This window comes from Saccostrea cucullata, unplaced genomic scaffold, assembly GCF_032062105.1.
Source record: "Saccostrea cucullata isolate Sc308-1 unplaced genomic scaffold, CSIRO_AGI_Scuc_v1 ctg1876, whole genome shotgun sequence".
In the NCBI taxonomy this organism is placed as follows: domain Eukaryota; kingdom Metazoa; phylum Mollusca; class Bivalvia; order Ostreida; family Ostreidae; genus Saccostrea; species Saccostrea cuccullata.
In genome coordinates, this window is record NW_026929714.1 from 53595 (window position 1) to 70471 (window position 16877).

The following is a 16877-nucleotide window of genomic DNA, read 5'->3' on the forward strand; positions in this document are numbered from 1 at the left end:
ACTTTGTTTTAAAAATTGGGGCTAAAAAGCAACTTCAAGTAATGGAGAGAAAATCATTCAACCGTAAAATAATTGATTTGGCAAAGTTAAAGAGTTCCTAGCTTTTTTGGTACATAGTTATAACCCGAATATAACCCCCCCCCCCCTAAAATGAGGGTGATGCGTTTCTATTGACTGTCCGTATATTCCAATAAATGCACAATCGGCTCAATTAAGGCTGTTTTAAAAATATTTTTGCTCTTTCTATGTATTATCTCTTGAAATGCGTAATCAGTGGATTTTTTATCATTAAAGATTGCAGAAAGCAATTCTCATCTCATTTATTTATCATATTTTATAATTTTCTGAATAAACTGAAACAGATGAACCTTTTTCTTTGAATAATTCAGTTATATAATACGCACATGGAAAAATTATTACTTTTAACGGGTGTGGCCGGTCGTCAAGGGATGTTTACTCCTCCATGGCATCTGATCCAATCTCTGATGGTTTGGAGGCCCATGTTTGATCTACTTAAATTTTGTTTTCGATTTTAGAGCTCGAATACTATTCCCTATATCCATAAATTCCATGTCATTAGAATCTTCAATATTTGCTGATGAATCAATTTCATCTGTGAAGTCCGTTTAATTTCATCAAGGTTTCTGTTAGATTTGTAACTGTTAGGTCTTCATTTCATCAACCTGAATTTAAAATGTATTGACATTTATATTTATTTTCTTAAGCCAGTCCTCCCCATGCTTTGGTACTGAGAAATTTCCATACTCCCTCTCTAACTGACCCATTGTCTTTTGCACATCAACTGCTATGTCCTGGTATGTTGGATAAATTGTTTCATTTAATTCATTTTGCCATTTCCTAATCAAATGTTTCCTTTCACCTAGAACATGCAAGACTTTGGCTTATTTATGACCAAGATGTTGATCAGATGCCAGGCATGCGTGACAGACCGGAATGTCAAAATGTCTGCAGACTTTTCTCATCTTTGGTTTTTATAGAAGGCGCTTCCAGAGCAGAGAGGACTGAAATGTGACCTTCACTTCCTGATCTTTAGATGGATGTGTTACTGTGTGTTCTCCAACACAGGTCTTGCACAGGTTGTCAGGACATGCATCACAGTGCAACTGTACAACAGCAGTCTAACATATGTCAGCGTGTAACGCCATGTGCACTGCTGCTAGGTTCCATACTCAAACGTTATGGATATAAAAATATTTTAAAGTTCAAATATTTACATTTCTTGTTAATACCCCATGTATTATATATTTCGTAGATGATATTTTACCAAAATATCAGTAAATATATACATAGAACTAGTTTTTTTAACGTTCACTTAAAAGTTCCATTAGTCAATTTATGTGTCAATGCAAAACTGTCAAAGTGGATTAATCTTAACCTTTTTATATATTAAGTAGAGAGAGGACTTGTATACTTAAATTTGAGCAAAAAAAAAAAAAACAAGTTTGATCATCCATAGTTTCAAAAATATCCAAGTAAAGCAAATTGAAATTCTTATAATTTTTAATTATACATGTATAATCTCTGATTAAATAATTATATTTATTTTTGTTCTTATAACGGTGCATAAAAATTATAAATTATCCAATAACTATACTGATTTTAAATTCAAAAGTCTCTGATACCCTTAACTAATATAGGGCAAAAATTAGAAGCTATGTGGTACAGTTGCCATGATAACATGTCACAAGGTTTGAAAAATCATTTTTAACGTGTTTAGAGTCCAGTGGTTAACATTTGCGGCAAAGCAAGTAATTGGCAATGACTGTTTCAAAAGGTTGAAACCCTGATGCTTTATAAACATGTTTGGTAAATCAACCAGAATCAAATTGTCATATATTTCTGTTTGGTTAACAATGGTTGCCATAGTTTTTATACATCAGAGAGCCTCTGTATGCTTGAACCTGATCCTACCTTTTAAAAGAACGCATTTATATATAACTGACGATAAAGTTATTTTTGGTGTATGTTTCCGGTGTCGAGTACTCAAAATGGGCAGTTTCATCAAAATCGGTGGCCATTGGTGGCAAAGAATTTTGAGTGGTTTTAAAAAAAGAATCTGAATTCTGAAGCACTCTTAAAAAATCACAGATACTGTATTTGTAATTGTATTAAGTAGTTACAAAACGAATATATCAAGCTGCCCCAAGAAGTTCAAAGCCAGAGGTTTTATTAGAAAAATCTTAAGGTTTACGAACATATTATTTATTTCAAACATAGTATTCATTTCACTGCAGATATTTGATTCTTAACACACATCTCTCATCACCAAACATTACGCCACCAAAAATCAGATTGTTATCTGTATCTGTGCACAAGAAGGTCACGTCCACGTTTTATATAACTAAGGAACTGTCCATCCATTTCTATAATGTGTACACAACAATGTTTTCGTCGCCTGTAAGTATATGAACTTGACTGTCAGTAGTGATTACTCTTAAACCGTATGGTTTTTATTCTGGGGCAGGAGTATGCTCCGGTATTCAAATCGGAATTTTCCAGCCTGGTTGATCACCACTACTGCTTTAGCTCTACTGTCAGCTGCACAAATATCAAGGTTATTATTCTCACATAAGTATTTAGCAGACCCACCAGATTAATAGAGAGGTTTACCATTCTTGTCAAACTGAATTTATTTTTTTTACGTGGAGGAACAAGAGTATCGAACAGTTTGTGATTGGTTTTTGTCATCATTTCCGTTGTATTAATATCTGGCTCATCGAGCAACTTCTTGACTTTATGAGAATATCCAACAGCTGAAGAACTATTGACTTCTAGTGATTTATGTTCCATCTCTATACTGAAGTCATATTCTTCTGTTTTAGGTGAAATGAGTGATAACACTCCGAACAGTTTATGAAGTTCGTCCCATTGGATCGTTCCAGGATTGAGGCTTGGTACAAATAGCACAAACATTTGAGGAAGCTTTTTAAATTGATCTACATTTGGATTAACCTTAATTAGTCTTGAAATGTCATAAGAGGTTATTGCTTTATATTTACATCTACTGGATATTTCCTCCTTTATTTCTTAAGAAAATCCATTGCGTTAATCACTGCATGAACTACATTAGGCATGTCGCCTGTACAGATTTTTTGATCAGTGTCTGATCCATCAATGAAACGTATAAAGACGTTCACATCATTAATACAATAATTGATCTTTTTAAATCTACTTTAAACGATTATTTAAACAGATATAAATATAAACAATAAAATGTCTTTCTTTGTTATTACTGGAATTAACGGTAAAAATTGGCATAACCCGCTTTCGCGGTATTAACAAACAAAGAAAGCATTTTATTGTTTAAATCAAGTGAATCGATTTCATATTTAATATCTTTGATTTTCTTATCAATATTATCCAAATGTTTTTTGTAAAGTTTGTAACTGTTAGGTCCTCATTTCATCAACTTGTATCTTAAGGTTTTCCAAAACTACGTCAATTTCTTTGTGCCAGTGCCTTCATCGATTGTTGATGACTGTTGAAAGATCTCTGTATTCATTCTCTAATTGTTTAATTTTGTTCTGTGCATCAGATGCAATGTTCTTGTGCGTATGATAAATTGCTTCCTTTAATTCTGTGTGCCCTTTATTCCTTCTAACTTTCTTTTCATCCAGAACTTGCAAGATTTTTGATAATTTATGAACAAAATGTTGATTAGATGCCAAGCAAGTGAGACAGACTGAAATTTTATATTGCCTACAAAACATCTCACATCGTTCTTTTTAATGTGAGGCACATCCAGGATAAATTGGAATGGAATTTGTGGACTGATATTTGACCACTTTGTGATCCTTGAACTCGTACTTTGAGATGTGTTCTCCTACACAGGCGTTGCACAAGTTGAAGTGGCATGTATCACAAAGTATCTGCACTTTAGCAGTCTCACATTTGTCACAGCGGATCAAGTAGGTGACTGGTGCGGGGGTTCATGACTACTTATATAACTAGGCATATGGACCTGCAATAGCAAAAATTATATTGATAATATATATTTACGAAAAGAATTTGTTCTTGCATAGATATAATTCATTCACCTGTGTTACATGTTTAACGTTCTTTTTTTCTTTTCTTTTTTTTTACTTCTTTCAGAAATGTATACATCTAATCTTATTGAAATGGTAATTTTCGCGTTTGAATGTGAATATTATATATGGAGATAACGAATTACAAGTATCTAAGTCCAAAAGTTTATGCAGCAATACAATTCGGAGTAAATATAGACATCTAAAAATTCAGAGGTGTGATCAGGTGTGACGTAATATGTTTTGACAGTCACTAACAAATCTCCAGCTGTTGCCTTAAATAAACACTCTACGGGTAAAACCCAAATATATATATTAAAGCCCGAATTTTTATGTATTTTTAATATAGAGACTATATTAAAAATCATTGAGTTTTCACTTGAAGAATGAATTAAATGTTGTTTTTAAACAAACATGTTATATACTAAATTATTTTAATAAATATTGATAAAAACATTTTTTTTTAAATATTATGTAAATAAACTCATTACTATTACCCGACGACAAGTGAAGACATGTGATTTTCCTTTTCAGCATAAATCCCATTTACTAGTGTACCTGAAATGTGCGAATCAATGTGATCTTTACTGACTGAAAGTTTTTTTTTTTTATTTCCGGGCTTCTTCAAAGTATAACATAACCAAAAGTGGGACAATGAGGGTTGCCCGTAACAACGGATATCCAACATGACTGGTGCATATTCTGAAGTCCCGTAATGCACATATATCGTCGCTGTAATATCAAAATGTCGTAAGTCGATTTTTGGCGCGAAATTTTTATTGCTATTTTGGAATCTGCAATATCGAATACATGTTCTGTCAAAACGCCATGTCTCTAGGCCAATTAGAAAGTGAGATACAGACGTGTGATAAAAGCGCGTATGTCCATTGGATGGATTTTTTTTCTGACAAAAGGTCGTATGTCTCTGGGCACTGACAAAGATGTCACTGGCAGTCCGATATCAATGGAAAAATTTTAGTAACTGCAATCAATTTATGAGTATGTTAATTCATAAAATACATTTTAGAGCGTTCTAATATTAGATTCGTACGCTTACAATACATTGCAAGGGTTTGTTTCAATGCTTTTTGGAGATACGACACTTTGTACTGAAAAAACATCCAGGACAGAAAACAAAACACGACATACGACATTTTGAAAAAATATGTTTTTTGTCTCTCCTGAAAAGTTGGGATTTTTGACTTGCGACAATTTGATATTACAGCGACGATATGTGCTTTCTACCCGTCGAAGTTTTTCCTTAGTTCAAGGCATTTAAATGTCTGTGCCTGCTCTGCATGCATTTCTGAAGTTTATAATTTGTTAATATTGTTAATTGGTAACGCATGTTACGCAATAATTACTTTTTGGGGGTCAAAAAATGATTCCGACACCTAGGAAGTAGGGTTTTTATTTTATTTTTTTTTTATTTTTTTTTTTTTTTTTTTTGCCACTGAAAGTTGGGGATATTAATTTTGGTCTGTCTGTCAGTCCGTCTAGCTATAGTTCTGTCTGTCTGTAACGTTTTTGTTTCCACGCGATATCTCGAAAATCCTTTGAGATATTGTAATGAAATATATATGAAGATACCTACCGATTTTGAGGTCAAAAGGTCAAGGTCATACATAAAAAAATGTTTAAACACTTTTGTTTACATTCCGTATCTCGAGAAACCTTTGAGTTTTTGCAAAATATTTTATACCACAACTCCGCCTGGCTTGAAAACCAAAAATATTGTTAAAAATTTTATTAAAAATGCAAAATTTTTATTTCTGTGAAAAGGGCTAAAAAACAACTTCCGGTAGAGGAAAGAAATTCATTCAACCGTTAAATAACTCATTTGGCAAAGTAAAAGATGTCCTAACTTTTTTGGTACAAAGTTATAACCTGTATTTACTTTCACCCTATATCAGAGTGTTGCGTTTTCATTGACGGTGAGTATATATATAGAGCGGCCTGGTCCTCCGGGCTGCAATGATCTTCTACTGTACATTTACACTGGATTTTTAAGATGCGTTTAAAACAAGTCTGGTAACGGTTTTATTTTTGTTTTATATTAAAAGAACAATTCAGGAATATTCATCTATTTCAAAGATTTTATGGAATAGGATATATTCACTATAATTTATATTTTAATATATATGCTACATTGTTTTAAGCAATTATTTAAAATATTTTTCAACGAATGCACTCTATATATATACGCCTAGAAAATCATATTAGGATTAAACATTTTTTTAAAATAAAATATATAGGCTTTGTCTTTGAATTATGAGGCAAACTTCAGTAGTAATCTAGATAATTATATAAGTTTTTAGTCTTAGTATAACCCACAACATTTTAATCCAAAAAATTCGATTTCAAATATAGCTGAATTAGTTGAATAGTTGAATAGTAGAAAAATTTTCAAAGAAAAAGAAATATAAAAAGATGTTAAATAAAACAACACAGACGTCCCTTTTGTACTTTGCATAAAATAACATTGCACTTGAGAGAGTTGTTGCGGTAATTAAAAAAATCCCGATATTAATAAAGCATCTTTGATCAATTTTGATGCATTTATCAAGACATTGCTGATAAGGTGAGAGGTTATTTTGCAAAGCAGTAAAAATATCATAGCAAAAGAACATCCGAAGGCATTAGGAACAGCTTATAAAAAAAAGAACTATAGGCCTAGGTTATCATTTCTGACTCCCCCATGACACCTGATCCTAGCTCCGATGCTTTGTTCTGTATATTTCATTCTGTTTGAAATTATTTTTCACACCTACAGCACACACTGCAAACGTAAGAAATGGATAAATGTATTTAAATTTGAATTTTCCTTTTAAATAAAGTTATAACGTTTTCGTTAAAGGTCATATTTTGAACATGATAAACAGTACTTCTCTTTACAAAATCAGTTATTATGGAAACATTTCCGTACTTGGGTGCTTTTTCAGTCTCAAAGAGGTATCATAGCTAAATGCTGACTTTTTGGGCTAATTCATGCATGTGTAAGTATTTGTAGTACTGAAATTCCCTAAATCTATATAGATAAAGGACTAATTATGATGTACTAAGACTCATAGACGGGTTTAATCACTGGTGCAATATTTGATGTTCAGTATTTCTTTTCGGTTTGTTGTGAACTTGAAATGTGGTGCTCAGAAACTCAGAAAGTGACAGAAGCCCCGGCAAGAGAGAGCCTGGGTTTATGTCTTTGAGGGCAAAAGACATTCATGGAGAGGTCAATGCGGCGGTTAGATGTATTCGATCGCCGGTGGTCATATACCTCAGTCGGATTATCACCTGATTGAAAAATCAGAGGGCCAGGGCTAATTCAATACATTTTTCTTCGTTTTTGTTTTAGCGCAATTATAGGTAGTGTTGATGATCCATATCACTTAATTTGATGTTTATATCCCTTTCTTTATTTCTCTTGAAGAACTTCTAATTTGAATAATAAACAACACTTACTGCTAAAACAAAACAAAAAATATGTTTCCGGGGTATCTTTGAATGTTTCTTTAATTTTCAAAATATGCAGTGCATTCCAGTCGTAGGAAATTCACTCAAAGAATCTTAATACTTGTTATATTTACTCACTTGGCTGATTATATTTATCAATTTAATAGTATTTATCACCACTAACGTCTCGTATATATGTTCATATTGAGGATAAATAGCAGCACAAACCCAAATATGATAGATTGATTCTATGTAATCTAATTCAATTAAATCAATTTTTGTTGTAACGCGGCTTTCGATTGAATGCAATTTTCCTTTTTATCGTATTAATTGTGTTGTCTACGGTAACATCACAATGACTGTCGATCCTATCGTACTCTCAAATTTTGTTCAATTTGAAAATTTTATGTGGACTATTTCCTTGAAGAAAAAAAATGAGAATAAATTTTAGGAAATGAATTTGATAGATTTCTTTATGTGTTATAAACTGGGTTGGATCAGTTTATAAGCCGGGTTTATGCCACATAGTTGGTAGCTTTTGTATTCATTCCGTAAATATCTTTGACTTTTTGATTACTAATGACCTTAATAATGATTTTGTAATATTTATAGAAAACATCGTAGGTTGTCTTCCCTATTCATATACGCATTTTCTAGCCTTTGTTCTATATAAACATAAGCAAAAGACGGATATATGTTGCATTTTGTGTACATTTAGAAACTTATGAAAGATTGCTTGATTAATTTCAATGCAAGAATTCGTTTTTTTAACCCTGAAAACATTGAATATGACTCTGCTATTGCGATTTTTCATCTGTATCTACGGACACCCTACATGGTCGTAGATCCCAAATCTGGTGATTGTTGTTCATCTGCAGGAGGGTATTCGTTTGCTGGAAATTTCTTTGAGACTTGAGGAGAGGATCCAGCTCCTGATGATTTTACCGAGACTTGGGGAGAGGATCCAGCTCTTTGTGATAATTTCCTTGAGACTTAGGGAGAGGATCCAGCTTCTGGTGATTCCAGTGAGACTGCATCACGGGAATATATTTCCGTTAATTTTGATGTGATTGGTGAAAGTTTTTCAAATTCTAGTGGCTCATGTGTGACCTTTAAACTGTAACCATGCTTTTCTGTTGTAAGATTAAATGTTGATAAAGTTCCAACAAATTTTGAAAGTTTTTCATCTTGAATTTTCCCTGGAGTGAATTTGGGTCCAGAGGGGACAAGCTTATTTGGAAGCCTTTTATGCTGCTCCACTTTGGAGGTATGTAGTACTTGTAAAATTGTCGAAATATCATTGGAGCCCAAAGTTTTATCAATTGAATCAATTTCATCATCGATCTCCATAAGTTTTCTGCTAATATCATCCAAATGATTCTGTAAAGTGTGTAACTGTTTGTGTTTCATTTCATCTGTTTTAGCCTTAGATTTATTGAAAAGTTTGTCAATTTCTTTGTGCAGGTTATCTTCTTGTATCGCAATGTCTGTTGATAGATCTTCATATTCCTTCTCTATCTTACTTATTACGTTTTGTGCATCTGCTGCAATGTCCTGGTAGGTTGGACAAATTGTTTTCTTTAATTCAATTTGTTTTTCTTTTAATAGCTTTTTCTTTTCATTTAGAATATCCGGGATTTCTAAGAACCTATGACCTAAATGTCGATCAGATGCCAAGCAGGTGTGACATATAAGAAGGTCACAGTCTTTACAGTACATCGCACATCGTTTTTGCCTATGTAGGGCACATCCAAGGTAGGGGGCAGTAGACTCAGAATTGGCTACTGTGTGATCCATGGACTCGTCACACTCTGGGAACTTGTATGACGATCTATAACTATAGAAACTTGTGGCACTGAAAAAAGGAAAATTTCATGATTTCTCTTTTATAAATATTAAAAATAATGACATCGGATAGGCTTTTTATGAATCATATAAACTTTTGCTTATTTTTTTTCTACCTTTCCTAGAAGAAATGAAAAATGATTTATTGAAAGATTTTTGCAAGAACAATCTAGTGGAATTCCCATGGATACCTATCCCCCCCCCCCCCCCCCCCCCCCCAATTTTAGCAGACCTATTTTTATATTCATATGAAGCAGAATTTGTGCAAACTCTAATGCGTGTGAAAAGAAGAAAATTATTGATGTGGCCTTCAACTCGACATTTAGATATATCGACGACGTACTGTCAATTAACAGTTGTAATTTCCATTCTTATGTCGATATGATATACATGTATCCTGGTGTGCTTGACATAAAAGACACCAAACTGTTTCAAATATGGATATTTTACTTGAAAAAGACCTTAATGGTTACCTAACAGCTAAATTCTATGATAAATTTGATGACTTTAACTCCTCTATTGTCAACTTTTCTTACTATCATCTGCAGAGGGAGTCAATATATCTCAATTGATTCGATACGCAAGAGCATGCTAGAGCTAGGTATGACAATTTCTAAAACGAAATAAATTAATGACAAACAAGTTAATGAAACAGGAAGATCAACAGTTTTGTTTGGCATCGTTTTTTAAGTTCTATGGTCGATACAATGACCTTGTCGGCATATACAATTCATCATTCAGACAAATACTGACTGACGTTTTTCATACAAATTGTTATTCCATTATTTATACACTGAATTAAATACGGATTTTTCCGTTATTTCCAGATTGTGACAAGTAGCACACGGTAGGTGTGACCAGTCGTCGGAGAATGCTCACTCCTCCATGGCACCTGATCCCACCTCCAACAATTTTGAGGTCCGTGTTTCCTCTCCTCCTATTTTGTATTGTTTTATGAATTTTTTATCTTGAATTCTCTTCGTGATCTACATATGTTTCATACTTTAGTTTCACGTGGTGATCACTAGTATATGTAATGCATGATTAAGCTTTATTTAAAGATATGACAAGTCCTACTTTTTCAGCTAATACATGAACAATCAATCATTAAGTCAAATGCTGATGAACCCTTTACATACCATTATTTACACACTGAATTGTCTGCAGATTTTTTCTTTATTTATCTACAATGCATATGACTAGAAGCACACGGCGGGCGTGACCGGTCAGCAGGTGATGCTCTATCCTTCATTGCACCTGATCTTCTATTGATTTAAGAACCGTGTTTGGTCTACTCTCGATCTGTATTCTTTGAATGGAATTTTGAGCTTAAATACTCTTCGTTATCTCCATATATGTCACCTTAGACTTCCTAATTCCTAAATATTGTGTTCATATCACTTTAAACTTATAAAATAAATTCTATTTTTAGGAATATCACAAAATCTTAAATCTTCATCCAGTCAGGCGAACAACTTTAAAAGGCTTGATTTCAAATTTTTGTTTTTATATCATCATGACAATTGATATAATAATTAGCATCTATATCTTTTTCTATTGAAAATGTTCATTGAAGTACAGGTTGCCCCCCCCCCCCCCTCCCAGTTAATACTGCGGTAAAGTAATATAAGGGAAAAAGCAGTATTATATGCAAAATAAAATGGTATACGGAAGAGAATAAACCATATTAAGTTTCTAAAATTAATAAAAACCCCTACATATATTTATAATATATATATTAAATATCATTACCTGGCGTTTTCGCCCACAGAATGCCAATTTATTGATGTTTTATGAAGTGGTCCGTCTGCATGCAGTGATGTAATAGCAGAAAATGTAGATTGTCCTTCCAAAGAAATCATATAAAAAGGAGACCCTTTACCGACGTGGATCCTGGCACAAAATATACCTCTCAAAAAATACTAAGTTTAGGTAAAAATATGTAGCTCCCCTCTGGCAATAAGTGACGTCTTATTAATAGTGAAAGTTCTTGGGGTTATGTTGAGCAAATAAGAAACCATGCAACCAACCAATGCACTTGCTAAAAAGGCGTCCCAGTATGAGAGAAAAGTTCTCGAACGTAAGCTTAACAAACATTCAACCAAGCAACAAATTATACTTTTGTCATATACCTGTCAGATGTATTTGATTTCTGATTTTTTTTAAAAGGTAATTTAATACATGCACACTGCATTTCAATGAATTCATTTACCTCCTAACTTAAAACAGTGCAAGTGTTGAGGATCTGCTGAACGGTATTGCATATAAGATATTTTATTTTTATTTGACTAGTGCAAACTTATATTTTAATGGTTTGTGAAGTTTCGTTTACCGTTTTTACACATGTAAGTTAATTATGTAAAAAAAGAAATATTCTATTGGTTTATTTCATGAAAAACGAAGCATCTTTTATCTTTGCAAATCTAATTAAAGTTTTATAGGAAACAAACCAAATTGTATGCCTAAAATAGAAAAAATTAAAAATATTTTTTACAACTTGTCTTTTAATAGGCAATTAGATCAAACTCCTTGAAAATTCTCTCTATACTAGTATCTAACATTAAGATACCGTTAAAATAATAATAATAAAAAAAAGACTCTTGATTGGATTTATTCTAACAATGCTCATATGCAGGACGTGGACTGGATACCTCCAGGTAACAAAGACGAGGTCATCCAACAACAAGAAGAATGCTTGACGAGGAGTAAAGATGTTTGGCGTCCCCATGCACTTTGGTTTCTCACACACCTGAATAGAAAAGCAAACATAATCAGCAATCCAGGAATACATTATTTTGAGGGAAACATTGAAATTCTTCATTTTTTTTTCAAAAAAAAAAGCGAATCAGTCAAATTAAATAATATAATATCATATATTACCTTAATTTTTCAAACTTTTGCCCTCCTAAAAACATTTGCTGTAAGTCTGCAAGCTTCCTGCAATGAAGCTAAAGAAATCATGACAGTCTACACAAGGCCTTTGTGTTCGCAGCAACTTTGCGGCAAGTTTGCATCAAACAATTAGTTATGCCAATGAAACTTGCTGCAAGTCAGCAGCAAACATTGGATTTTTCAAACATGGAAACACGAAACATGCGGCAGCAAATATTGTTGCTAACTTTCGGCAAGCAGTATTAAATATAATTATTGTTTTTGGTACATTCCTGCGTACGAGCACCATGTTTCGAACTTGCGAACAACAGACTGGTGTGCATGTTTCTAGCAATGTTGCTGCAAGCATGTTGAGTTCCTGTGAATTTGTTGCAAACGTAAAGCAATTGCTGCAATTTTTTCCGCAAGATCGCAGCTAGCCGAAATCGTTTGCGAACAAGAAAATTTTCTTCCTGCCAACAATAATCGTGCTTGATGCAAACTAGAGCAAACTGTCTCAGTACTGACATCCTTCAAAACTGGACTGTTATAGGAACTTTGTAGGATACAGAAAATTGTTTAATTTCATAAATGCATTGATTATTTTGAAACATTGATCATATTGGGGGGGGGAGGCTAAAACAAAATACTGTCACAGGAAGTATATGCAAGGGACTACATGTAGATCATGCCAAAAAGTTAAAAGTGTGCTAGCTGTGCTCCTGCTTAATGTCTTATCTTCTGAAACAGCCCAGTTTTGAAGGATATAAGTACTGAGATAGTCTTATACATTTGTATTATGATTAATATCATGCAGAGTGCCAAATGTGAATTGTGAGACTGGAGGAACAAAGTGATGACATGAACGCAATGATTTAAAAGTTATAATTTAAAAAACAGCAAATTTAATAGTTAAATTTCATAAGTGCAATGATGATTTTGAAACAATAATCATATATGTTTGGAAAATTAAAAAATAAAATAAACCAAATAAACTGCAATCGGAAGAGGGTCAGGACGTGGAACGGACCAGGTCATAAAATCTTGTTATAATCTAGTTAAACTTAAAGAAATGTTTCAACCCCTTTCTCTGGTTTTTGCAAGAACAGAACCATGATATCATAGCACATTTTCATTTAAAAGATATTTTTTGTTGTATATTTTTCACAGGTTAAACAAATATTATCCATTTTACTTTTTCGATAATAAAATCTTTTACTTATCTTATACTAAACAGTAACAATTTTTTCAAAGTTTTTTCATATTGTCTTCAAGTCCGCAGAGAGATAGAATTACATTTGCGGGCTATATGCAAGACCTTTATTGAAATCTTGAGCGGGAAAAAAAAACAAGACCTCTATTAAAATCATGAATGAGTGTAAGCTTTGCTTAACCACCTAATGTCAAGTTTCCTCTTTTTGGAACATAAAGTCCATTCATTCATTACAATGTAATCGTCGATGGCTAAGGAACTTAATCGGTAGGCTACCTATCTACAGTTGAAATTGCCAAATTCAAAATCCTGGTCTAATCCTAGGCCTGTTACATACATGTATATTGGTATTAATCTGGTCACAACACTCAATATAAATGGCTAACAAATCTACAATGTACCTCATTTATAGACTAGTACCAACTGTATTTTATTAAAAGATATGTAATACATGTAGCCATCTAAAGTGCCCATCTACATAACCATTCTGCAGCTGGCATACACTGCAAAAGAACTGTTTATGTTTACAGTAGCTCTGTTTAGTAAAGGCCCTGTCACACCAACTGCGTTCACACGGAGTCATTACGGCGTTGTTAATTTTTTTAAATCGCCGTGGAATCGCAGGGAAATTGCACAAATTTCTGTTAATTTTTCACAATATGAAGATGTCACGGCGTCCTTACGGTGACGGACGCGATTCTACGGCGATCTCACGGCGTTCTACTGCGTTCCCATGGAGATCTCTCGGCGATTGACTGCGCTTCCGCGGAGTTTTCACGGCGCGTTAGGAGTTTTCACCTCGTGTTCACGGCGTTCTCACTGCGCTGACTGCGTTCACAATACGTTCACAATGCGTTCTATACTCGTTGATATTTATTTAGAAGGACTGTAACACATTTTTGTTTAAAGACTCAAGTTACACGATGAAAAGACTTCTAATCATGCCAAGAAATATTAATAATCAAAAATGTTCTATATTTAAATAATTTAGTACTAAATTATTAATAGTTTTATGAATAAACTCCTTTTCTTTCAATTTCATCGGTTCAGTTGTGTTGTTAGATTTTCTTTATTTTATTTTTAATGTAAAAAAAAATAATAAACACACCGAAAAGTTTTCTACAAATTTTAATTGAAACAACAGAACAAGTGCTTGTGTAATTTTCTCTTCCATTTTTTTCACAAAAATGCTCCTAGTGCAACAAATACGTTTAAATTATAGCAGATCAAATATGATCCAATTGCTCTTGTTCTGTGAGCTGGCTGACAACGCTCTAACAACGCCGTGAAAGCGCATTATGATCGCCAACGGACGCTGTAGAAACGCCGTGGGAGCGCAATGACCGCAGTGACAACTCCGGGCTGTCGCCGTGTAATCGCAGCCGAAAAATCACAAGACGATAAATCTCATTAGAAGCGCCGTAAAAACGCGATAGAAACGTAGTGACATCTCCAAGGACTCCGCGACATCTCCGTGGGGTCTCCGTGGAAGCGCAGTCTACTATCACTGCGTTCGTGCTGCGATCATGTGCGACTTCACGGCGTTTATACGGAGCTCCCACTACGTTGTTGGAGATCTCACCGCGCTGCTACGGCGATCATACTACGTTTCTACTGCGTTCTTATCAGACTGCGATCACACGGCGCGTACTTTGTGCATGCTCAAAGTGATCGCCGTCCCTTGGCGTTCTTGGAGACCCTACGCGACCCTACGGCGTTCAGTGGAGATCTCGCCGCGTTGTCACGGCGCTGTAGGAGACTCTACTGCGATCACCTCGGCGTTTTGCATTTTTTGAGGACGCAGTGCAGTCGCCGTGAGGACGCAGCCCCGGTGTGACAGGGGTTTAATCCATGTAAAAGAACAGACCCACTATCACTGATTTCCTAACTTCATTCTAACGTTAGTATATAGGTCCCTGATTGTACATGTGGTTTATGTCAGCTAAAAATGTGCAGCATTTCATTTCCGACATTTATTGTTTTCATTTCCGACAGTATCTTGGCTAGCCAAGGGATTCTGATACGCTACTCTCCTCATACGCCCTTGGCATACGGTTTTTTTTAAAAAAGGAATTTTTTTCTCGATCTACTTTTGATTAGAGTGGATCGCCATCGATCGACCAATCAGCATTTTTTTTTTTGTAGTCCGATCCTCAGGTTCATAACATCACGACTGAACAATCTCTGAATTAAAAGTTTACCTATAGCATTTATTCAAAGAACTTTAATCATAATATATAGGGAAATGTATCAAGTTTTAAATACATAGTCTATATTTAGAAAAGAAAAGAAACATTTCCTATCAGATCAACAAATACAAATACAGTATACCGGTATTTGAGGCTAGAAAATACAGCGTGAAAAGATTGCGTTTTCATTGCAAGACATCACAGATCGGTCGCCCGCTTGACGCAGTGGTTAGAGCGTCTGCTCTAGAGTTGCAAAGTAAGGAATAGATCCTTACTTCGCGGGATCAAATCCCACTGTGAGAAGTGGAGACTGGTCTTTTGGATGAGAATGTATAAACCGAGGTCCCGTGTCGCAGTAGGTGCAGGCACGAAAAAGATCCCTACCTGCTCAATGGACCTAAGTGCCAAGTATACATGTAGCTCTCCTACGGCAATGATGGCGTCTCCATATGAGTGGAAAATTCTCGAGAGGGACGTTAAACAATGTACAATCGATCAATTTTCACAGATCGCTTCTTATTCCATCAGCTAACCACGGGTACTTGTGGACAGACCCCCCCCCCCCTCCGATATCAACCCCGGGTCTTATCGGATTTTTTCTCACAAATTATATTTATTACACTTATTTATCATGTGCACAATAGGAAATTAAAAGAATCGTAAAACCTCCCAAATAATCGCTCAACAACAACAACAACAACAAAAACCCAACTATACATCATAAGAGAGAATATATATATAGTAGTAGGGTATTCTTTTTTTGTTTAGCGATCATTTTGGGGGGTTTTACGATTTTTTTTCATATTGAACACATAATGAATAATTATAATAAATATAATTTGCGAGAAAAAATGTCCAATAAGCCCCGGGGTTAAATATCGGGGGTGTGCACAAGTACCTCAAGTACCTGTGCAGCCTCTTTTTTTTTTTTATACATGCACAAACTATATATTTATATAACTTCCAGTGCCCGTGTGCTAACAAGACAGTTAGATTCAATAAAATTTTATATCTCCGAAAATGTATTTATTATGGATTTTTATGGGGTACAATTGTCAACTTATCACAAAATCCATTCTAAGACTTCAAAGAATCCGAAATAAGAATGCAATTTTTGTTTACAAATGCAATATCTAGTGGCGGATCTCGGAATTTCATAAAGGGGGGCAATAAAAGGAAGGGGGGTTGTCATGTCAGGAATCTTATTAGATAATTTATTATAAAAAGCTGAATCCGAAAATGAAATACAGCCTTAAAAAATTA

General features: G+C 34.2%; 1 protein-coding gene across 1 annotated transcript; it reads right to left on the reverse strand.

The window, feature by feature from the left end:
* Window positions 1-8489: 8489 nt before the first annotated feature.
* LOC134281993 (uncharacterized) lies at window positions 8490-12522 on the reverse strand. Its single transcript, XM_062764434.1, has 4 exons — window positions 12502-12522; window positions 11993-12090; window positions 9171-9351; window positions 8490-9074 (listed from the first exon to the last, which is right to left on the reverse strand). Exons 1-4 carry the CDS (start codon window positions 12520-12522, stop codon window positions 8490-8492), a joined length of 885 nt encoding a protein of 294 aa, XP_062620418.1.
* Between the last annotated feature and the right edge of the window lie 4355 nt (window positions 12523-16877).

Excerpts from the sequence above, each read along its gene's own strand:
- LOC134281993 (XM_062764434.1), bottom strand. The coding sequence starts at position 12,522 with ATGGTGCTCGTACGCAGGAAT. Across the intron at positions 12,091-12,501 it reads TGGTGCTCGTACGCAGGAAT|GTGTGTGAGAAACCAAAGTG; the intron begins GTACCAAAAACA and ends TTTTCTATTCAG. Across the intron at positions 9,075-9,170 it reads TTATATGTCACACCTGCTTG|AAAACAATTTGTCCAACCTA; the intron begins GCATCTGATCGA and ends ATTGAATTAAAG.